Here is a 23,590-nt window from a genome sequence, read left to right as displayed (position 1 = left end):
GTTGCCATAACTGCGGACGTTAGGCAAATGTTTTATTGCTTTCTGGTTCAGGAAGAGCATCGATATGTTTTGCGCTTTTTGTGGATCAAGGACAACAACCCTGAAAGTGAAGTGGTGGATTACCGGATGAGGGTCCACGTGTTTGGAAACTCCCCATCACCTGCTGTGGCAACCTACGGATTGAGGAGAGCAGCACAGGAGGGAGAGAAGGATTTCGGCAGAGATGTCTGTGAATTCATTAAGAAAGACTTCTATGTGGATGACGCCTTGCGGTCCTTTCCGACTGAGGTTGAAGCAGTTGATGTTCTAAAGAGAGCCCAAAATCTGCTGGCAGTTTACAACATAAAGCTCCACAAGATCACCTCAAACAAGGTTGATGTTATAAATGCCTTTCCCAAAGAAGATTGAGCCAAGGGTATGGAGACTCTGGACCTTGCAGTTGACGACTTACACATCCAGTGCAGTCTGGGAGTAGCCTGGGATATGACAAGGGATACATTCACCTTTAACATTCCCAAGCCCCAGAAACCCTTCATGCGCAGAGAGGTGGTCTCGACGATCAATAGCTTGTTTGATTCTTTGGGCATCCTGGCGCCTGTGACGGTCGAGGGCAGGCTCCTTCAACAAGAAAAAGTCTCTCAAGGTACAGATTGGGACACACCTCTGCCTCCGGAGAAATTTGAGAAGTGGCAATGGTGGCAGGACTCACTGCAAGAGCTTAATGATCTGAACATCTGTCGCACATCTATGCTACATGTTCACTGATTAGGGCCAAAGGCACAGAGCTATGTGTCTTTTCTGATGCCTCGGTAAAGGCAATTGCAGCAGTTTCCTACTTAAAGGTGGAAACTGACGAAGGTCGCGCAGAAGTCAGTTTCGTACTCAGCAAAGCCAAACTGGCACCGCTGGCAGAGCTTAACATCCCGAGACTAGAACTCTGCGCCGCAGTGTTGGCCACAGAAATTGCAGACCAGATCAGAGAGGAAATAGGGCTTAAGCTGGACAGGATCACGTTCAAGGTTGTGTTGGGATATATAAGTAATGAATCTCAAAGGTTCTACGTATATGTGAATAACTGTGTGCTGCGCATCAGACAGTCCAGACGCTTTCGACAAAGGTTTCAGGAGAACAACTGGACCCTAAGCGTTTTGAACGCTTTTCATCATGGAGTTGACTGACAAGAGCTGTAGCTCGACTGTTACATGTGGCACAAAACCTCCACAAACCAGCACATGATGCAGAATGTGTTGGATGGCACTACTGTAATAAAGGTGTTACAAGTGCTTAGTTAACCAAGGCAGAACACGCCATCATAAAGAGTGTGCAACGCGAGGTTTACTCAGAAGAGATGACATGCTTTGAAAGGAAACAAGACTTACCTGGGAGTAGTCCTCTAAAGAAGTTGCATCCTGTGAGGGACAAAGAGGGTCTGCTACGTGTAGGAGGACGCATCATCCATTCAAACCTACCTGCAGTTGAGACTCATCCCATCCTTATCCCTGGCCAGCATCATCTTGCTGTGTTACTTATTCGCCATCACCACGAACAGGTCAAACACCAGGGAAGGCACTTCACAGAAGGCGCTGTGCGTGGAAGTGGCCTATGGATAATGGGAGCAAAACGAGCCATCAGCAGCCTTATCTACAAATGTGTGACGTGCAGAAAATTGCTTGGCAGGTTGGAACAGCAGCAGATGGCAGACCTCCCCCCAGAGCGCCTGCAGCAAGAGCCTCCATTTACCTATGTAGGGCTGGATGTCTTTGGGCCTTGGGAAGTCGTGGCACGCCGGACCAGAGGTGGAAGTGCCAACAGCAAGAGGTGGGCGATATTGTTCACTTGTATCTCCACAAGAGCTGTCCGTGTAGAGGTGATTGAGTCGATGACTGCTTCAAGCTGCATAAATGCCCTCCGCAGGTTTTTCTCGATCAGGGGACCAGCAAAGCAGATTAGGTCAGATTGCGGGACAAATTTTGTTGGTGCTACCAACGAGTTAAAGCTTGCCACAGACGCTCAAGAGGACAGTGTCAATGCATACCTACTCAGTCAAAAATGCACATGGGTCTTTAACCCCCCACATGCGTCTAACATGGGAGGCAGTTGGGAGCGCATGATAGGAATGGCACGGCATATCCTGGATTCAATGTTGCTCCAAGAAGGGAGGTCGAAGATTACCCATGAAGTCCTGTGCACATTGATGGCAGAGGTCATGGCCATAATTAACTCTAGGCCATTGATACCAGTCTCCTCAGACCCGGAAGCGCCTCTGATACTTACTCCAGCAATGCTGCTTACGCAGAAGATTGGGACTCCACCAATTCCTCTTGGGAACTTCTCGGATACCAATCTATTGAAACATGAATGGAAGAAATTTCAGGCATTAGCAGACACGTTCTGGGCAAGATGGAGGCTGGAGTACTTGAATACACTTCAGAGCAGACAAAAGGCACTTCTGCATTGGCTTTGCGGCCCTATATCTGCTATAACCACACTATTCAAGTTTGCATAGTGTGGTTATGCAACCTGCAACCTGCAACAGCAACCTGGTTTTCCCAGGAGTCTCCCATCCAGGTACTGACCAGGCTCAGCCCTGCTTAGCTTCTGTGGGCAAACAGTCTTGGGCTACAGGGTGATATCCAGGGTGACCTCACGCCGTTTTAATGGTCCTGAATATGGAAGATCAAGAATTAGAAGTGGATGCTGCACATTGGTGGTGGTTGAGGAGATTCCCCCCTTCCATATGAAAAGCGCTTTGAGGTCTCAGAAAAAGCGCTATATAAATGTAACGAATTATTAAATGTAACGAATTATTAGAAGAGTGTGATGTTGTAGTTTACACTAAAGCGAGACACAAATATTTGAATTCTGGGGCAAAATTAGCTGTACTTGTATTGTTTTTTGGTCTATCTCACACACACACACATATATACACAGTGTCCTGCACTCACTAGTAAAAAAATATCAAAAATTATATCTGGTGTCTGAATAATTTTTGGTTTGACTGTATGGAAACCTACCTGAAAAAACAATAAGTTCAAACATGTAAACATGCACACACTCATACTGGTAATGTCGTCCACAGTGAGTTTTTTATTAATTATTTATTTAAAAAGGGGCATATCTATATACACTCAATGTCACTATAAATTCATATACGTACATGTACAATCTATACTTATTTATACTTGAAAAGACCATTTAACAAACATTCTTCACTAGAAAAAGAACTGGAGCTGATGTACTCTAGTTGCCTCAGGATGGGCATCCCCAGATAAAGCAGAACTAGTTCTGACTGCGTTGAGATAATATCGGAAGTAGCAATACACTGGTTCATTGCAGGAAATAGGAAGTGTGATAAACAAAGTGAAAGCAAAGAAACAGGATTCAACTTCACAGTGCTGTTAAATTAAACGGTCATACTGTAAGTAAATATGCTTCATAATTTTGGTTAGGCTATATGGTAAAATTACATTTTAAATTCACAGATTAACAGTGGCTTTACTCTCCAGGTTGAAAAATGAAACTAAACAGGACAAAACCAAAATGGCTCTTCACACTGATCCTTGCACTTCACATCACATCTATACATGTTGAAGGTAATGTCAAGAAAATGCGGAACTATACTGTTCTGATGCATGCATTTATCTCTTTTTACTTAAAACAGCAAGTCTTGTATAATGTTTTTAAAAATAATTATCAGATTTGTTGTAGTTTACTTTCGATACCTAAAAATAAATCTGACCACTGTAGTGGACACCATGCATTTAGGGTTGTAATGTAATGTCCAGTAAGTCGATGTAAATTTGTAGGTAACTAAATATTTTCTTTCAAAAAATAACCATTGTAAAAAATTACATGCATTAGAGTGTTAAACCAAAAATGTTTTACATGAGCAATTATATCAGAGTGAGTCCAAACACTGTATATAGTTAGTAGATTGTTCACTTTTAATTCAAATAATATTTTCTGATATTTTCATCTTTAACTTTCTCTTCAGCTTCTCATGATGATGATGAAGTGAGGATCCTGATAGTGGGAATGCGAGGCGACTCCAGATTCAGCGCTGCAGATATTCTGTCAGGAAGGAAAGACGGTGGACAGGAGTACAGAGAGATTGTAAAGACTCCAGTAATTACAGACGAGGGTCGTAGAATGATCCTGGTCACTGGACCAAACCTCTGTGAGGACGACACAGCGAGACAGAGCTTCACAACAGCGCTGTTTCTCTCGTCTCCTGGACCTCACGCCGTTTTAATGCTCCTGAATCTGGAAGATCAAGAATCAGAAGAGTGTGATATTGTGAAACGAGTCCAGGAGCTGCTGGGAGCAGAAGTTCTTCAGTACTGCATTGTTCTTCTGCATCAAAATCACCAGGAACGTTTGACAGGAGCGTCCAGAGGGATCGCTGGAGAAATGATCAACGCATGTGGAGGCAGATTTCACATGATCAGAGACTCTGAACCCAAACCTGCTCAAACAGCAGCTCTCGTAGCGGAAATAGACAAGCTAGTTCTGCTCAATGCTGACGGATTTTACTCAGTATTGAATGAGAAAAAACAGTTAAATTCAGAAAGGCTGAAGCTTTTGAAAAAACTACACGAAGTAGAGAAACTCCTTACAGAAAAGGACGATCAAAATGTAAATGAGGAAAATCAGCTCTTGTCTGTAATATATGACACTTTAGGAGGAGCGGCTGGAATCATAGGATGGATTTCCCTTGTTTCATTTATAGCTCTTGTTGTTTACACTGAAGGAAATGAAAAAATGTTTAATTTTGGGGCAAAATTTGCAGCTCTTGTGTTGTTTATTGTCTATCTAAGACATTTTCTGAGTCCAGATGTTGCTATACCGCTAAATTTGGCCTTGATAACATCAATTGCAACTATATTTAAAAGAAACCCCAAAGTACTAGAAGATTTTAAGTGTAGCAAAAGTAGCAGCGGTCCAATAGAAAATATCATAGGGGCTTTCATAGCAAGTATTGGACTGTTTTTCATTTTATTTATGTCCATACCTTTTGTTCTGGGTTCATCTCTGGCCTTTGGGACAATCATCAGCGTCAGGTCGTGGTCAGATGTGCTCATCGCGTGTTACGCGGCTCCTGGAGTCACAGCCGGGGCTTTTGCATTCATATTTCACAATGAAAAGAAGAGTTGTGAATCTCCAGACTTTGTGCTCGGGTCATTTCTGTGTTGTATCATCGGGGCGACACTTTCAATGGAGTTTGTGACTGTGTTTGCTCTACTTGGTGTGAAGATGACAATAATGCTTCTAATATCAGGGCTTACAATGGCATATCGGCATTTAAAGCCTGAAACTCTAGAGAAAGTGATTGGTTTTACTGTTCTTACACTGTTTCTTTCATGTGGTTGTGTGCTCATTGGTTCAGTCTTTCTTATTTTAGGGCTGATGATGAGTTTTCTCAAAGTACTTCTTGAAAGCTTAGTCAGTTCTTACTTGTTTTATGTAGCATTATTTTTAGGAACATTAATAATTTGGAGAAGAAACAGCAAAAACAACACCAAATGACAACGTGTGTGTGTGTGTGTCTGTGTGTCTATAATATAGACAAAACAAATGCATATATTTTACATTCATAAATATAACAGGAAAAAAGCTATTGACCACAAAATGGCTATAATAGTGATGTGTTATAATTTTATGACGTCAGCAAAGACATTAAGATAATAAGATCTTTTTAAAAAGACTAACTTACTGTGGCTGTAATATGGTACAGAGATGACAATACTGTGGTTTAGTAATAATTGATCACCTGATTATTCTGATAGCATGGTATATGTCCCAAAAACATGGTAATGTCATGGTATTTTAAATGCTTTTGTGTACTGAAACTGTTTTGTTTGAAAATGTCTTTACCTGCAAGAGTCATTCATAGTCATGTAGATGTTGAACTTAATAAAATAAAAAAAGACCTTCACTGCTGGCTTGGATTGTATTAGGTCAATATTAAATTTGTGTCCTACAGTTGAGAACATTTTGCAAACGATTCGGTTCATAAGTGAGCAATCCGAATGATTCAGACTGAATCACCAACCATACAGATCATTTTACTACTCAAAAGAGTCATTAATTATCGAATCTTCATCGCTAGTTCGCTACTAGTTCTGATTATAAACATGTATCACAAAATACACGACAACACTGGCAAAATATTGTAAGTGACGGTGTTCCCCAGTCAGAATACGCCTAAATTTATAGTCAAACAAAGGCATTTCAGTAATATTTTACCAGGTTACCGCAGTATTTTTATGACGCGCCTTCAACTCCAGAGTTCAGTTGGACGCAAGTGATCTCAAGCCCCGCCCCTTGAGCTGAAACAGGAAATATGATTGGTTAGGAAACATGCCGCGCGGCTGAAATGAATGTTCTGATTGGATTTTAAGTATATAAACATAGTCTATTCTTCCCGTATCTTCGCTTTTGATATGTGTTGTATAATAAACTCAGTAAAATGCTGTTTCAAAACTCATCTCTCCCAAGTTGATCGACCTTGGTCGCATTATATCATTACTCATTATGAGTGGTCCAGAATATGACCAGGATATATGCTAAATATGTCTGGGGAATCACGCGAGAATCAAAAGTGAAAGCAAACAAACAGGATTCAGCTTCACTGTCAGTGTTGTTAAATGAAACGATCATACTGTAAGTAAATATGCTTCATAATTTTGGTTAGACTATTATGGTAAGATTACATTTTAAATTCACAGATTAACAGTGGCTTTACTCTCCAGTTTGAAAAATGAAACTAAACACGACAGAACCAAAATGGCTCTTCACACTTATCCTTGCACTTCACATCACATCTATACATGTTGAAGGTAATGTACAAATGACAATGTCATGTACTATATCTGCTCTGTACTGTTCTAATGCATGCATTATTAAATCACACATGTGTCTCTCTTTTTTTTCTGGGGGAAAAATATTGTGCATCATTTCTTAAATAATAACATCATTTGTTGTAGTTTACTTTTGATAACTAAAAATAGATCTGACCACTGTAGTGGACACAATGCATTCAGGGTTGTAATGTAGGCCTAATGTAAGTCAATGGCATTTTGTAGGTAAGCAAATATGTCCTTTTAACCACAAATACATGCATCAGAGGGTTTGAGCAATTATATTAGAGACCAACCACTGTAAAGTTAGTAGATCATTCACTTTTAATTCATATAATATTTTCTGATATTTTTATCTTTAACTTTCTCTTCAAGCTTCTCATGATGATGATGAAGTGAGGATCCTGATAGTGGGAATGCGAGGCGACTCCAGATTCAGTGCTGCAGATATTCTGTCAGGAAGGAAAGACGGTGGACAGGAGGACAGAGAGATTGTAAAGACTCCAGTAATTACAGACGAGGGTCGTAGAATGATCCTGGTCACTGGACCAAACCTCTGTGAGGACGACACAGCGAGACAGAGCTTCACAACAGCGCTGTTTCTCTCGTCTCCTGGACCTCACGCCGTTTTAATGCTTTTGAATCTGGAAGATCAAGAATCAGAAGAGTGTGATGTTGTGAAACGAGTCCAGGAGCTGCTGGGAGCAGAAGTTCTTCAGTACTGCATTGTTCTTCTGCACCAAAATCACCAGGAGCGTTTGACAGGAGCGTCCAGAGGGATCGCTGGAGAAATGATCAACGCATGTGGAGGCAGATTTCACATGATCAGAGACTCTGAACCCAAACCTGCTCAAACAGCAACTCTCGTAGCGGAAATAGACAAGCTAGTCTGGCTCAATGCTGACGGATTTTACTCAGCACTGAATGAGACACAACAGTTAGAAGCTGAAAGGCTGGAGCTTTTGAAAAGACTAAAAGAAATAGGGGGCAAACTTGAAGAAAATCAGGTTTTATCTGCAGTGTCTGACACTTTAGGAGTAGTCGGATGGAGTCTGATCATTTCACTGATTGTAGTTGTTCTGGCTACTGAAAGGAAGGTCAAAATGTTAATTTTTCAGGCTACTTTAGCTGGACTTGTGATATTTATGGCATCTACCAGAAATGCTTTGGGTCCACATGTTGCTTTTGCACTAAATTTGGCTCTGTGCTCCACAGTTGCGACTGTCTTCATTAAGTATCTACCGATGCGCAAGTTAAATAACATGGGAAAAATCCGAACAGAGTTTTTATTTACAGTGGGTTTAGGAGTGACGCTTGGATCAATCGCTAGCATAAGGACTTTTTCTGATGTTTTCATAGCATGCTGTGCTTCTATTGGAGTCGCAATCGGCACTTTTGCATTTTTAAAGTTATCATTTGAGCTAAAAAACATGAACGTCCGAGAATTATTCCTGTTGTTCTTGTTTTGTGCACTTGGTGCAGAACTCGCGATGTTGTGTGTGACTGTGATCACCGCTCTATTTGGAGTGACGCTCACAATAATTCTGATCATAATCACGATTGTAATTGCAGCTAACACTTTAGATCCCAACATGCAGAAGAATGTAGTTGAGTTACTTCAACCTTTAGTGTTTTTTCCATGTGGTTGTGTGTTAATTGGTTCAGTTGTTCTGACATTAGAAATGTTGTTGAGTTTTCTTAGAGTGTGTATAGAATACCTTTTGGGTTCATACTTGTTTTATCCAGCATTACTGTTGGGTTCTTTAATGATGATGGGACGTAACTTCGAATAGCATTTTTCTCCACTGACAAGTAGCTGTGGATTCAGCCAATCATTGTTGCTCCTGCAGTGTCATTAGTCACATGGTGTATACGGCTCAGGTGATTGGCTTAATCTGGCTGCAGAACTCAGTGCCCATGTGCAAAGATGGCAGATTTCAAGTCATGTCCGTCCAACTGGTCCAACTGGAAAATGCTTTTTGCACTGTTGCCAGACAGACAGAATTATTATTCATTCGTTATGCATAAATGTTTGGTTTCCGTCTATGAAGTGCCAATAGTGATAAATGAAGTCTCTTTCTTTTAATCATTTAAAATTAACTTGTATTGAACCCGTAACGTTCCTTTGATATTTATTTAATATTCTTGCCTCATTGGAATTTTTTTTCATTACATTTTGTTAGATTTATGCTTAAAACAAGAAGAAAAATTTTGCCAATGGAAAATAAAATAAGTAAAAAAATTCTGTTAGACAGGCCTCTATTAATATTTTACTATACTTCATGAATATGCATTATATTTGGAAAATATCTTTGCTGTTATTCCAACTTTATATTGATTTTCCTCTCTGGTCAGTTGTTACAGTTTGATGGTTATAGAAGAGATTTTATGGCGCTTGACATCTTTACTACATTAACGTTCAAACGTTTTTAAAAAAATATTTGTATTCAGCAAGACTACATTAAATTGGTCAGTGGCCATAAAGACATTTATAAATGTTACAAAATACTTTCAATAAATGCTGTTCTTTTGAACTTTCTATTCATCATAGAATCTTGAACAATAAAATGTATCACAGTTTCAACAAAAATATTACGCTATTTTCAAATTTGATAATAATCAAAAAGGTTTCTTGATCATCAAATCATCATATTAGAGTGATTTCTGAAGGATCATGTGACACTGAAGACTGGAGAAATTATGCTGAAAATTCAGCTTTGATCACAGGAATAAATTACACTTTACTATATAATCACATAGAAAACAGCTGATTTACATTGTAATATTATTTCACAAAATAATTGGTTGGTTCCCCTGCAGCTGCCTGTAATGCTAGAAATGTCATGAAAATAATGTTGTATTCCCATCATCTTAAGTTCACAATCTTGGTGTTATCTTTGACTCTCACTTGAAACTTGATGCACATATCAAGAGGATTTCAAAATCTGCATTTTTTCATCTCAGGAATATTGCCAGGATTAGGCCTTTTCTTTCATTAGCTGATGCAGAAAGGCTTGTCCATGCACTCGTTACCTCTACGGTTGATTATGGTAATGCCCTTTATCTTGGCCTATACCTGCAAAGTCTATTAAAGGATTAGTTCACTTTCAAAAAAAAATTTGCTGATAATTTGCTCACCCCGATGTCATCCAAGATATCCATGTCTTTCTTTCTACAGTCGAAAAGAAATGAAGGTTTTTGAGGAAAACATTCCAGGATTTTTCTTCACAGAATGGACTTCAATGGCAACCAACGATTCCAATGTTCAAAGAAGGTTCAAATGTCCGTCTCAATGCAGCTTCAAAGTCTCGACACGATCCCAGTCAAGAAATAAGGGTCTTACCCAGCGAAACGATCGGTCATTTTCACCAAAAACAAAAACAAAAAAAATGTATATATATATATACTTTTTAACCACAAATGCCCATCTTGTACCATCTCTGAGATGCGCCACGCATTGCGTCATCACGTTGGAAAGGTCATGAAAAAAATTTAAATAATAATAAATTGAAACAAAGATGTCGGACAATTTTGAAGTTGGAGGAGAAAATGAGATGACATTTTTTCGCCCTTCCCTTCATTTCTGAACCGAAGTACACAGACAAATAACTTAGATAGATGACGCGTGACCTTTCCAACGTGATGACGCAATGCGTGGCACATCTCAGAGATGTACAAGACGGGCATTTGTGGTTAAAAAGTATATATATATATTTTTTTTTTTTTTTTTGGAAAGTGGCCGATCGTTTCACTGGATAAGACCCTTATTTCTCGACTGGGATCGTGTCGAGACTATGAAGCTGCACTGAGACGGACATTTGAACCTTCTTTGAACATTGGTATAGTTGGTTGCCATTGAAGTCCATTCTGTGTAGAAAAATCCTGAAATGTTTTCCTCAAAAACCTTAATTTCTTTTCGACTGAAGAAAGAAAGACATGGATATCTTGGATGACATCGGGGTGAGTAAATTATCAGCAAAAAAAAATTAAAAAGTGAACTAATCCTTTAAGCGCCTGCAACACATCCAGAACTCGTGTTAAACACATCCTCCTTCTCGTCAGCATATCTCTGCTGTGCTCAAGAACCGGCATCGGCTTCCGGTCCATGCCCGCATTGATTTTAAAACTCTTATTGTAACATACAGTATAAAGCTGTACAAGGAACTGCACCATCATATATATGTGATTTAAACACGCTATAAATGCCCTCTCGATCTCTCCGCCGACTCCTTTCTCCTTCTTGCAGACTAAAACTATGGGTGAAAGAGCCTTCTCTGTGGCAGTGCCTATAGGCTGTGGAATACACTTCCTTTAACTATTAGAAAAAAAACACCTTTTTAAGGTAGTATAATAAACTCAGTAAAAATGCTGTTTCAAAACTCATCTCTCTCAAGCTGTTCGACCTTGGTCGCATTATACTCATTATGAGTGGTCCAGGATATGAGTCAGTGCTAAATATGTCTAGCCTGGATGCCAGCCGAACTTAGCCCCGCCCACAAAATTTTTAGGTCGGGAAGTTCGGTCTGGACTCGCTCCGTTGAGGAGCTATTATGCCCGAACAAAAATTGTTCGGACCAATCAAATTGTCAGGGCGGGCTTTATACGATGATGGACAGATGAACAACGTAACGTAATCATCCACGTCACCAACGAGCGCTTGGGTTGAATTCGTTTACAACAAAGATGACTGCCGCTGGAGAATTGTTATTTCACGAGTTCACACTTACAAATAAGTCAGATAGAATAAATGCATATTTGGCGTGCTGTCCGAGGAGAGGCTCCGGGCTCGGTATTCGGCCCGAACCCAAAGTACTCCCCCCGTATTCCAGGCTGTGGAAGAACAAGCCGAGAGTGAGTTGAGGGATGCTGAAAACTGTCAAGGAATGTTAGGTGAGTTGACTGAGTGAATAAATATTATGCTTCCTCTCATGCTGATAGTGTAGAACATAGACGGTCATTGTTTGATGACAAGTTGATTGGATTGATTATTTGAACGTGCTCCTCCCGAACTTTGTTTCTAAAACATTATGTGTAGATTCCGCCATCGCGACTGTTATAGATGATATCGACATTATATTATTATTATATTATTATATTTGTGTCCTACAGTTGAGAACATTTAGCAAACGATTCGGTTCATAAGTGAGCAATACGAATGATTTAGACTGAATCACCAACCATACAGATCATTTTACTACTCAAAAGAGTCATTAATTAGCGAATCTTCACCGCTACTAGTTCTGATTATGTATCACAAAATACACGACAACACTGGCAAAATATTGTAAGTGACAGTGTTCCCAGTCAGAATATGCCAAAATGTATAGTCAAACAAAGGTATTTCAGTAATATTTTACCAGGTTACCGCAGTATTTTTATGACGCGAGTTCAACAGTCCAGGCAGAGTTCAGTTGGAGGCCAGTGATTGACAGCAACTCTCAAGCCCCGCCCCTTGAGCTGAAACAGGAAATATGATTGGTTAGGAAACATGCCGCGCGGCTGAAGTGAATGTTCTGATTGGATTTTAAGTATATAAAACTAGTCTATTCTTCCCGTACCTTCGGTTTTGATATGTGTTGTATAATAAACTAAGTGAAAATGCTGTTTCAAAACTCATCTCTCCCAAGCTGTTCGATCTTGGTCGCATTATATCATTACTCTTTATGGGTGGTCCAGGAAATGAGTCAGTGCTAAATATGCCTGGGGAATCACTCGAGTACGGAAGCCCTGAACCGCAACGTAAAAAAAAAAAAAAATCTGAAAAAAAAAAAAGTAAAATGCTATAATTTCGAGATTAAAGTCGAAATGTTTCGAGATTAAAGTCGAAACGTTTCGAGATTAAAGTCGAACCGCAACGTAAAAATAAATAAAAAATCAGTAAAAAAATAAATTAAATTCTGTAAAAACAAAAAAATGCTATCATTTCGAGATTAAAGTCGAAATGTTTCGAGATTAAAGTCGAAATGTTTCGAGATTAAAGTCGAAACATTACGAGAATAAAGTCGTAATATTTTTAAAGGTGCTAATCTAACATGGCATTACCATTTGTCTTAGGACGTTACAAAATATACTGCGCCGGAATAGACTTTACAGGCGAAAACACTTTTCAGACTGGATGGAGGTAGCCAGCTTTATATCTGAGGAAATAACGGGATCCGGCCAAATGATTGGATACAGAATGATGCACCTAAACTGTATCCAGAACGGTGAAGAGGGAATCAGCGCGGATACTGTTAAGTGTTCTCGACCCAGATAGTGTTGCCTATTATAGACGAGCACGAAAACACGTCAAAAACACTGCCAAATAAAGTTGCGATCAGATTGTGAACCTACTCCGGCGGAGTCTGTGCTCGTCTATAGGCGACGCCATGATAATGCATGTTGGTAGATGGCACCTCGAATTTTCTTTTTGTTGAAAGCCCAGATAAAAGTAAAAAGCTACTATTTTGTGTAGATCCATGTCCGAGGCAGTTCGACTTCACAAGTGCATTTATTTACACAGACACACACACACAAAATTCAGAATTGGAAACACGCCCTATGCACCAGTGGACGCGCGCCGTTATGAATGCACACACACGCAACTTCTATAGAAGACTGTATTCTCTAAACGTTTCGACTTTATCTAGATACTAGATATTTAGATATATACTTTATCTAGATACTAGATAAATAATAATATATATATATATATATATTTTTTTTTATTAATCTGATAAATTAATACTAGAATTTTTATTTATTTTTTTTAGGTTTTTTTTTTTTTTACGTTGCGTCTCAGGGCTTCCGTACTACGAGTATCAAAAGTGAAAGCAAAAAAACAGGATACAACTTCACAGTCAGTGTTGTTAAATGAAACGATCATACTGTAAGTAAATATGCTTCATAGTTTTGGTCAGGCTATATGGTAAGATTACATTTTAAATTCACAGATTAACAGTGGCTTTATTCTCCAGGTTGAAAAATGAAACTAAACACGACAAAACCAAAATGGCTCTTCACACTTATCCTTGCACTTCACATCACATCTATACATGTTGAAGGTAATGTACAAATGACAATGTCATGTAGGCTATATCTGCTCTGTACTGTTCTAATGCATGCATTATTAAATCACATGTGTCTCTCTTTTTTTTTTCTGGGGGAAAAATATTGTGCATCATTTCTTAAATAATATCATAATTTGTTGTAGTTTACTTTTGATAACTAAAAATAAATCTGACCACTGTAGTGGACAACATGCATTCAGGGTGGTAATGTAGGCCTAATGTAAGTCAATGGCATTTTGTAGGTAAGCAAATATGTCCTTTTAACCACAAATACATGCATCAGAGGGTTTGAGCAATTATATTAGAGACCAACCACTGTAAAGTTAGTAGATCATTCACTTTTAATTCATATAATATTTTCTGATATTTTTATCTTTAACTTTCTCTTCAGATTCTCATGATGATGATGAAGTGAGGATCCTGATAGTGGGAATGCGAGGCGACTCCAGATTCAGCGCTGCAGATATTCTGTCAGGAAGGAAAGACGGTGGACAGGAGTACAGAGAGATTGTAAAGACTCCAGTAATTACAGACGAGGGTCGTAGAATGATGCTGGTCACTGGACCAAACCTCTGTGAGGACGACACAGCGAGACAGAGCTTCACAACAGCGCTGTTTCTCTCGTCTCCTGGACCTCACGCCGTTTTAATGCTCCTGAATCTGGAAGATCAAGAATCAGAAGAGTGTGATGTTGTGAAGCGAGTCCAGGAGCTGCTGGGAGCAGAAGTTCTTCAGTACTGCATTGTTCTTCTGCACCAAAATCACCAGGAGCGTTTGACAGGAGCGTCCAGAGGGATCGCTGGAGAAATGATCAACGCATGTGGAGGCAGATTTCACATGATCAGAGACTCTGAACCCAAACCTGCTCAAACAGCAACTCTCGTAGCGGAAATAGACAAGCTAGTCTGGCTCAATGCTCACCGATTTTACACAGCACTGAATGAGACACAACAGTTAGAAGCTGAAAGGCTGGAGCTTTTGAAAAGACTAAAAGAAATAGGGGGCAAACTTGAAGAAAATCAGGTTTTATCTGCAGTGTCTGACACTGTAGGAGTAGTCGGATGGAGTCTGATCATTTCACTGATTGTAGTTGTTCTGGCTACTGAAAGGAAGGTCAAAATGTTAATTTTTCAGGCTACTTTAGCTGGACTTGTGATATTTATGGCATCTACCAGAAATGCTTTGGGTCCACAAGTTGCTTTTGCACTAAATTTGGCTCTGTGCTCCACAGTTGCGACTGTCTTCATTAAGTATCTACCGATGCGCAAGTTAAATAACGAGGAAAAAATCCAAACAGAGTTTTTATTTACAGTGGGTTTAGGAGTGATGCTTGGATCAGTCGCTAGCATAAGGACTTTTTCTGATGTTTTCATAGCATGCTTTGCTTCTATTGGAGTCGCAATCGGCACTTTTGCATTTTTAAAGTTATCATTTGAGCCAAAAAAAATTTACGTCCGAGAATTATTCCTGTTGTTCTTGTTTTGTGCACTTGGTGCAGAACTCGCGATGTTGTGTGTGACTGTGATCACCGCTCTTTTTGGAGTGACGCTCACAATAATTCTGATCATATATACTTTAGATCCCAACATGCAGAAGAATGTAATTGAGTTACTTCCACCTTTAGTGTTTTTCCCATGTGGTTGTGTGTTAATTGGTTCAGCTGTTCTGCCGTTAGAGATGTTGTTGAGTTTTCTTAGAGTGTGTATAGAATACCTTTTGGGTTCGTACTTGTTTTATCCAGCATTACTGTTGGGTCCTTTAATGATGATTGGACATCTTTCTCCACTTACAACGTAGCTGTGGATTCTGACGAAACTACAATTTTCTGTCATGTCATCAGCCAATCATTGTTGCTCCTGCAGTGTCATTAGTCACATGGTGTATACGGCTCAGGTGATTGGCTTAATCTGGCTGCAGAACTCACTGCCCATGTGCAAAGATGGCAGATTTCAAGCCATGTGCGTCCAACTTGTCCTGCGCCAGATGTGATAAATGTTTTTGATTAAAATCACTTTAAGTGTTTCATAATGTGAAAATGCCACTGTTGCCAGTATTTATTTGTTATGCATAAATGTTTGATTTCCGTCTATGAAGTGCCAAAAATAGTAATAAATGAAGGTGAATTGAAATGAAGTCTCTTTCTTTTAATCATTTAAGATTAACTTGTATTGAACCCGGAACGTTCCTTTTGATATTTATTTAATATTTATTCTTGCCTCATTGGAAGTTTTTTGCATTACATTTTGTTAAATTTATGCTTAAAACAAGCAGAAAAAAATTGCAAATGGAAAATAAAATAAGTAAACAATTTTAGTTTTCTGTTAGACAGGCCTCTATTAATAGTTTACTATACTTCATGAATAATGCATTATATTTGGCAAATATCTTTGATGTTATTCCAACTTTATATTGATTTTCCTCTCTGGTCAGTTGTTACAGTTTGATGGTTATAGAAGAGATTTTATGGCGCTTGACATCTTTACTACATTAACGTTCAAAAGGTTTTAAAAAAAATATTTTTATTCAGCAAGACTACATTAAATTGGTCAGTGGCCATAAAGACATTTATAAATGTTACAAAATACTTCAATTTTCAATAAATGCTCTTCTTTTGAGCTTTCTATTCATCATAGAATCTTGAAAAATAAAATGTATCACAGTTTCAACAAAAATATTAAGCTATTTTCAACTTTGATAATAATCATAAATGTTTCTTGATCATCAAATCATTATATTAGAGTGATTTCTGAAGGATCATGTGACACTGCTGACTAGAGTAATGATGCTGAAAATTCAGCTTTGATCACAGGAAAAAATTACACTTTACTATATAATCACATAGAAAACAGCTGATTTACATTGTAATATTATTTCACAAAATAATTGGCTGGTACCCCTGCAGCTGCCTGTAATGCTAGAAATGTCATGAAAATAATGTTGTATTCCCATCATCTCAAGTTTGCAATCTTGGTGTTATCTTTGACTCTCACTTGAGACTCTCGCCAGGATTAGGCCTTTTCTTTCATTAGCTGATGCAGAAAGGCTTGTCCATGCACTCGTTACCTCTAGGGTTGATTATGGTAATGCCCTTTATCTTGGCCTATACCTGCAATGTTTATTAAAGGATTAGTTCACTTTCAAAAAACATTTTGCTGATAATTTACTCACCCCGATGTCATCCAAGATATCCATGTCTTTCTTTCTTCAGTCGAAAAGAAATTAAGGTTTTTGAGGAAAACATTCCAGGATTTTTCTACACAGAATGGACTTCAATGGCAACCAACTATACCAATGTTCAAAGAAGGTTCAAATGTCCGTCTCAATGCAGCTTCAAAGTCTCGACACGATCCCAGTCGAGAAATAAGGGTCTTATCCAGCAAAACGATCGGTCATTAAAAAAATTTTTTTATATATATATATATATATATATATATATATACTTTTAACCACAAATGCTAGTCGTGTACATCGCTGAGATGCGCCACGCGCCATGCGGTCACGAATTTTTTTTAAATAATAATAAATTGAAACAAAGATGTCAGACGATTTTGAAGTTGGAGGAGAAAATGAGATGACATTTTTTGCCCTTCCCAACCTTTCTGAGTACACAGACAAATAACTTAGATAGATGACGCTTGACCTTTCCAACATGATGACGCAATGCGTGGCGCATCTCAGAGATGTACAAGACGGGCATTTTTGGTTAAAAAGTATACATATATATTTTTTTATTTGAAAATGACATATCGTTTCGCTAGATAAGACTCTTATTTCTCGACTGGGATCGTGTCGAGACTTTGAAGCTGCATTGAGACGGACATTTGAACCTTCTTTGAACATTGGTATAGTTGGTTGCCATTGAAGTCCATTCTGTGTAGAAAAATCCTGGAAAGTTTTCCTTAAAGGGGTCATGACATGGTTTTTTCTTTTCTTTTATTATGTTCCCTTAGGTGCAATTATAGTATTACTATAGTTTTTTGGACAAAAAACGTTTAAAATTGAGTGATTTATGACCTTTTCCCACCCTGTTTCTCATCCTCTGATTCAAACAGTCTGTTTTGGGGGTGTTTCCCCTTTAAGAGTTCAGTGTTAACGCCCACTGTTATGATTGGATAACGTCAGTGCCTATGCATGAATTGTTAACGCCCCCTTGTCAAAACGTGCGGATTTTGCGGAGCTGTGTTTACCGTTACCATAGTAACGGGTGATGCGTTCGAGGCGATGGCGATTGCAATGATGTTTGAGTCGGAATCAGAGGAAATTAACCATCAACACAACTAGGAATGCATCAGCCCGTCCACATAGAAAGTGTGAAACTATTTTGTCAGTTTGACAGCCTACATCTTTTAATAGCCTACGGGGCATGAACATGACGGTCATGAAAACAATAAGTAGGCTAAACTAAGTAAAAACACGGTGATTATTCATAATGAATTAAACTGCAATTAACGTTTTAAAAAAGTTTTAAGTTTTAAATAGCCTACATTACTTACAGTTTGCGTCGTCGTTGGTGAGCCCAGAATAGTCCACACGGCCTTATCTTATACAAAAGTTTTCTGTCCAAGCCAGCATCATACTGCGATTGTTCTCAACTGTCACTCATCCTTGAAATGTGGAGAACACACGCTTAAATTAACACTGCCGTGACTGGGACGTCCGCAAAAAATAAACTGCATCCATCTTCCCCTGACGTCTGGATCTTTCAGCAGCGTATATTATTCAAACATGTTGTTTGTCCACAGCCAGGAACAGCACATGCGTGACATCGCAATCTTCTTGTAAACAGACCCACTCGCTGAACGTCGACTGAACACATGTGAAGCGCGTGACAGATGCGATGATGAAATGAGGCATGGTTATCTTGCGCTTGAAGCGTAGTTGTCTATGCTGGAGGCGGTCATATGCAAACAACTGGTACGTCACTTCGTACCGTGACGTCACTTCATACCATGCATCCAGAACGAGCTGTATTTAGAGCTTGATTAAATAAATGATTTGTTTATAATGGGGAGGACGTCTTAAGCTATGAAACTTGCAGGACGTTTTAATGGTACAAAGACCTCTTATATACCAAAAGATCAAGGCAAATTTGGTTTCTCATGTCATGAACCCTTTAAAAACCTTAATGTCTTTTCAACTGAGGAAAGAAAGACATGGATATCTTGGATGACACTGTAGACGTTACGAAGAGTAGCATCTGAAGATTAAGTATGGCGACGTTTGTAATTCAGGGTGTCGTTCAAACAATCCCAGCAGAGTCCAAGCGTGGGCTCTTGGAGGTTGTCACTGGCCTTGAATAGCCATAGCTCACTGCTAGCCGACTGCGCTTCAGGAAGTAGATGTGCTACAACTTCAGGCATGTTACTAGCCCATTGCCGGATCTCGAAACCTCCCTTGTTCAGAAGCACTCGCAGATCATCGACTAGAACCTTGGCATACTGAGCTTTACTCACATTGTGGAGGCAATTGTCGACATAGAACGAGTGCTCGATCACATGCATGAGAGGAGAATCTGGTGGTTCGTGGTCTCTGACGTGTTGCTGCAGGGCAAAGACCGCACAACAGGGGCTGCACGTTGTTCCGAATGGTAACACCTCCCATTGGAATATGCGTGGTTCAGATGTCCTCTGCATGTCACGCCATAGGAATCGTAGGCCCAGTGGTTTATCACTGGGCAACAAGCGGATCTGGTGGAACATCGATTTAATATCTCCGTTAATGGCCACAGCATGACGTCGGAACCGCATCAGGACTCCAATCATGGTCGGACCGAGTGTTGGTCCCGGCAGGAGTTGGTCATTCAGGGACAGACCGTTAAAGGAAAAGGAACAGTTAAAGACTACTCTGTCCTTTCCATTGTGGTGCACCATATGATGAGGTACATACCACGACTTTGCTGCATCCTCTGTAAAGATTTCCGCGACATAGCCAGACTGAACAAGTTTATCCATCTCCTTGCAGTATGAGGCTGCTCGAACGGTGTCACTGGCCAACCGTCACTCAGTGCTGCGTAGGTTAGGCATCACTGCATCTTGCTGAGCACAGAGTTGGATGACTGGCTGACGACGCAACAGTGGAGTAGCGTAGCGCTGGGTACCGTCGACAGATACATGTTCGGAGGCTGTCTGTATGAGCATGAGCGCCTGCTGGTCTTGCTTGGAACGCGTTGCAGTCTTCTCACTGACATAGGGAACTGTGTCAATGTGCCAAAGACGTTCTACATTCCTGAGGAGTTCAGTATATGAAGACTCAGTGGCGATGTGCAGACAGGAAGACTGGTGAGAAGAGACTGGCATAATGTCAGAAGGACCTTGCAAGGACCAGCCTAGCCTTGTGCAGATGGCTATAGGACCGCCAGATGGACCTGCTCTGACTGGCTGTGTAGGAGTGAGAAGCTGAGGCATATCGGAGCCGATGAGGAGCAGAGGTTGGGCTCTGTGGATAGGCGTCAAAGGAAGTCCTTTGAGATGCTCATAGCGCTTCTGGAGAGCTGCTACTGGGTACGTGTGCTCAGATAAACTCAGACTGCTTGCAGTGAATGCATGTTGAATCCAAAACTTCTTGTTTGGCTTGAAGATGGGGGATACATGAAAGCTAACTGAAGAACCTTTCAGTTCCTTCACCTCTTGCTGGACTGTCCTCAGATGAAGCGTCTCTGGATGTTGAGAGAGTTGTAGTTGCTCTACAGCTTGTGGGAGGATAATCGTTCTTTCCGAACCATCATCGAGCACGGCAAATGTCTCAAGAATGCAATCTCCATGATGCAGAAGCACTTTTACAATCTTCAGCAACACTCTCTGAGGGCTTCTGGGCTGCTCAATGTAGACAATGGGCTTGGGATTACTAACCATCAGCACTTTCTGGGATGACTCTTGGATGGCGTCATGCAGGACTGTAAGGTGTTTCTCTTTGCAAATCTTTCATGGGCGTTTAAGCGTGCAGGCTGTAGCTTTGTGGCCACGGCCGCACTTCCAACATCTGTCGCCTTCCTGGATCCACTTCTTAATCTCAGCAGTAGACAATTTCTTGAAGTCGGGGCATGAGTTAAGGTAGTGCTCCTTATTGTTGCAGAACGGGCAATAAAAAGAGTTTGAAAGCTTGGGACTTCAAATGAGAGGTCTCCTTGTCGGCTCTCTCCCCAGAGCAGAGGAAGACTGACGCTGTTTTATCTTTGGGCTTTGAACTACGTTGACCTCTCCTTAGAAGGGTAGGCCCTGTAGAGTTGTAGAGAAGAGTAGCCCGACTGGCGAGACGCTTGGCTTGAGCCTTCATTTGGAGCCGAGCAGCGAGGTCGGGCAGGGAGTAGGTGAGCTCTGAACCTGACTGCAGGATGCCGTGAACGAGACAATATTCCACAAATCCATCTCTGTGGGAAGGAGACATTTTGCTTAAGAGACGGTCAACATGGGAACCACACCTGAGCTTGAATCCAACAGGTCCCTCTAAAGTGTGTAGCATACCGACAAGCGACTGGACTGAGAGGGCGAAGGAGTCGAATGCCTCTGCGTCTCCTGACTTAATGGCTGGGGAGTTGAGTATTGCTCCTAGTTCACTTTGAACCAGTTGTCTTGGCTGGCCATATTTGTCTTGTAGAGCTCCCAATGCAGCTGTATACGGTGCGGGGTCATACATATATGATTTGGCCAACTGCAGAGCACTCTGAAACTTGAGCTGACTCAGGAGAACTTGATATTTATAGTGCTCGCTGAGATGAGGGTGACTATTCATCAAGTTATCGAGCGCCATCCTCAAAAGTGCAAAATCACTTTCTTTGCCACTCTCGAAGAAGGGAAACGTTGGTTTAGGAATGCCGTAAGACGTAGCAATCAGGGTCTCCATACCCGGGTATGTCCAGGGTGGTGCCGTCTGAACTGGTGTTGCAGTTGGTATACTGTTGTGAGCATACTGCACTGCGGGAGGTGGTGGTGCCACTGTAACTGCTCGTGGTGGCATTGTGAAGCTTGTACTAGTAGCTGAAACCCCTAGGTAATGAGACGGGAGACTAGTTGTGACAAAAGACCTTGCCATCGGTGTTACTGCGTGGGCAGTTACCGTGGAGAGGACGGGAACGAATGAGACAGGTGCAGATGGAAGTACAGAGACTGGTACTACAATCGGTGCTGCGCTGACAGGAACACTGATCTGGGCACTCGTGACGGGATTAGCAGGTGGTGCTAATATCTGAGTAGGAACAGTGGAGAGAGGTGCTACCTGAACTGGCGCTGGATTCGGCTGTTGCACAGGTGGATGCTGCATGGGGACCAATGGCACCAGAGGTGGCTGTTGAGCTAGTTGTGATGGTAGAGGTAGCTTGGAGAACGTAGCGGGAGCTGACGACGTAGACAAGGAATCGTCGTTCGTCCCTGTCAGGTAGGTCTTTACAAGACTGGCAATGTGTACCTCCTTCTCGAGTTTCTTCAAGCGCCTGCGTCTTCCCATCTCTCTAGCTATTCTCTCCTTAGCCAGATGTGCTTCCTCTTGTAGCCGCTGTCCTTCTCTGGTTTGTGCATCCAATGTTGCAGCTTCTAAGTCAGCTTTCCTTTCCTCTTCTATTTCCTGCTGTAGGTCAGCTAGCTCAAATCCTTTGATCTCCTCCTCTAAAGCAGCTTCTTGTATATCAGACGTACTTCGAAACAGATGGAGTCCATAAGATAACTGAGAGGACCATTGTGAATGTGCAGCTGACCGGTAACTTGTCAAACTTCTAGCTCGGGTTGACTGAGCCTGGTCTGGTTGTCCTACAGGAGTAGAGGAGGTTTGGGCCACAGGCTGTTGAGAGGGCAGAAGAGTGACTTTGTACTGGGCCAAATGTGCAGGTGGACAAGGGTCTCTCTTGGGTCGGTCCGATGACTCCCGCTACTGATCATCAATTTCTGACTCCATAGTGTCGGGGGAACCCTGATCCAGCTCGAAGGACCAATGTAAAGTATGGACTAGTGGTTCGTTTAGGATGGGAGCTAAAGTCTAAAGTAGTCGATTGTCGAGTTCACGCGCGTGATCATAGGTAACTAAACCTATGCGCGTGAACTCGACAATCGACTACTGTGGACTTCGACCGAAAACAGGATGTAAACACAGGTATGTGCGCTGGCTGAATTAACGTAACTTTTATTAATATCTTTCACATCTACTGCAGTCAGATGCACCCGTGTTCACTCTGAAGGAATCACTCACATGGCTGGTGCACTTGTAATGACACATGAAGGATGTTAAGAGGCTAAAAGAAGGTTTAAAACTTGCCCCGTTTAAGTCAACCGGGTGCAAATTTTAAAAAGAGGATAACACGGTGTAGGCAACACCAATTTTTGTCGTTGTTCTCTGTACTGACAGCACTCCAAATTTACAAAAAAATGAGCTCTATGTTAAAATTGACCGGAGTTCTCCTTTAAGTGGCTATGCAGCATGACACTGTATCACTAACACTCGATGCAGGTAACATCAAATAAACAGTAAATGCACTGTACTCGAACACAGAAGCATATCTCTAAATAACTAACACAAATAAGGTCTAAATCGACATATAGAGGGCTAATTATTGCACACAGGAAACATGTCGCATATTAAAGCACGCTGTGGCATCATGACTACACTAATTGGTCACGTAGTTTAACAAATAAAACTAGTTCGCAAGAACAATTTCACAACATTCATCACAACGCAGTACAAACATGCAACAGTAGT

At 40.8% G+C, this 23,590-nt stretch overlaps 3 protein-coding genes across 6 annotated transcripts in view; all 3 read left to right on the top strand.

The window, feature by feature from the left end:
• Nucleotides 1-5,953, top strand: part of LOC311283528 (uncharacterized protein) — a 31,360-nt gene extending 25,407 nt beyond the window's left edge. The window contains exons 1-3 of one of the 3 annotated variants that reach the window (XM_084397987.1): nucleotides 3,314-3,418; nucleotides 3,507-3,593; nucleotides 3,995-5,953. In XM_084397987.1, the coding sequence (XP_084254113.1) occupies nucleotides 3,515-3,593; nucleotides 3,995-5,526 (1,611 nt within the window). In that variant the 5' untranslated portion in view covers nucleotides 3,314-3,418; nucleotides 3,507-3,514 and the 3' untranslated portion in view covers nucleotides 5,527-5,953. The other 2 variants (XM_084397989.1, XM_084397988.1) reach the window with 2 other exon arrangements.
• The window catches only part of LOC311283529 (uncharacterized protein), a 34,883-nt gene extending 25,490 nt beyond the window's left edge, over nucleotides 1-9,393 (top strand). The window contains exons 1-3 of one of the 2 annotated variants that reach the window (XM_084397991.1): nucleotides 6,403-6,663; nucleotides 6,753-6,839; nucleotides 7,236-9,393. In XM_084397991.1, coding sequence (XP_084254117.1) covers nucleotides 6,761-6,839; nucleotides 7,236-8,653 — 1,497 coding nt within the window. In that variant the 5' untranslated portion in view covers nucleotides 6,403-6,663; nucleotides 6,753-6,760 and the 3' untranslated portion in view covers nucleotides 8,654-9,393. Of the gene's footprint in view, nucleotides 1-6,402; nucleotides 6,664-6,728; nucleotides 6,840-7,235 lie in introns of those variants that run through there. The other variant, XM_084397992.1, reaches the window with a different exon arrangement.
• A 4,262-nt stretch (nucleotides 9,394-13,655) lies between these two features.
• Nucleotides 13,656-16,035, top strand: LOC311282565 (uncharacterized protein). The gene is made up of 3 exons (XM_084396381.1): nucleotides 13,656-13,728; nucleotides 13,817-13,903; nucleotides 14,301-16,035. Exons 2-3 carry the CDS (start codon nucleotides 13,825-13,827, stop codon nucleotides 15,704-15,706), a joined length of 1,485 nt encoding a protein of 494 aa, XP_084252507.1. The 5' UTR covers nucleotides 13,656-13,728; nucleotides 13,817-13,824; the 3' UTR covers nucleotides 15,707-16,035.
• The last annotated feature ends 7,555 nt before the right edge of the window (nucleotides 16,036-23,590 follow it).

Source organism: Rutilus rutilus (genome assembly GCF_951802725.1).
Source record: "Rutilus rutilus genome assembly, chromosome: 23".
Classification (NCBI taxonomy): Eukaryota; Metazoa; Chordata; class Actinopteri; order Cypriniformes; family Leuciscidae; genus Rutilus; species Rutilus rutilus.
Note: the sequence above shows the minus strand (reverse complement) of the source record. Positions and strands in the feature narration are given on the sequence as shown.

Coding starts and splice junctions, on each gene's coding strand:
- LOC311282565 (XM_084396381.1), top strand. CDS start 13,825: ATGAAACTAAACACGACAAAACCAAAATGGCTCTTCACACTTATCCTT. Junction 13,904..14,300: donor CACATCTATACATGTTGAAG/GTAATGTACAAA, acceptor CTTTCTCTTCAG/ATTCTCATGATGATGATGAA.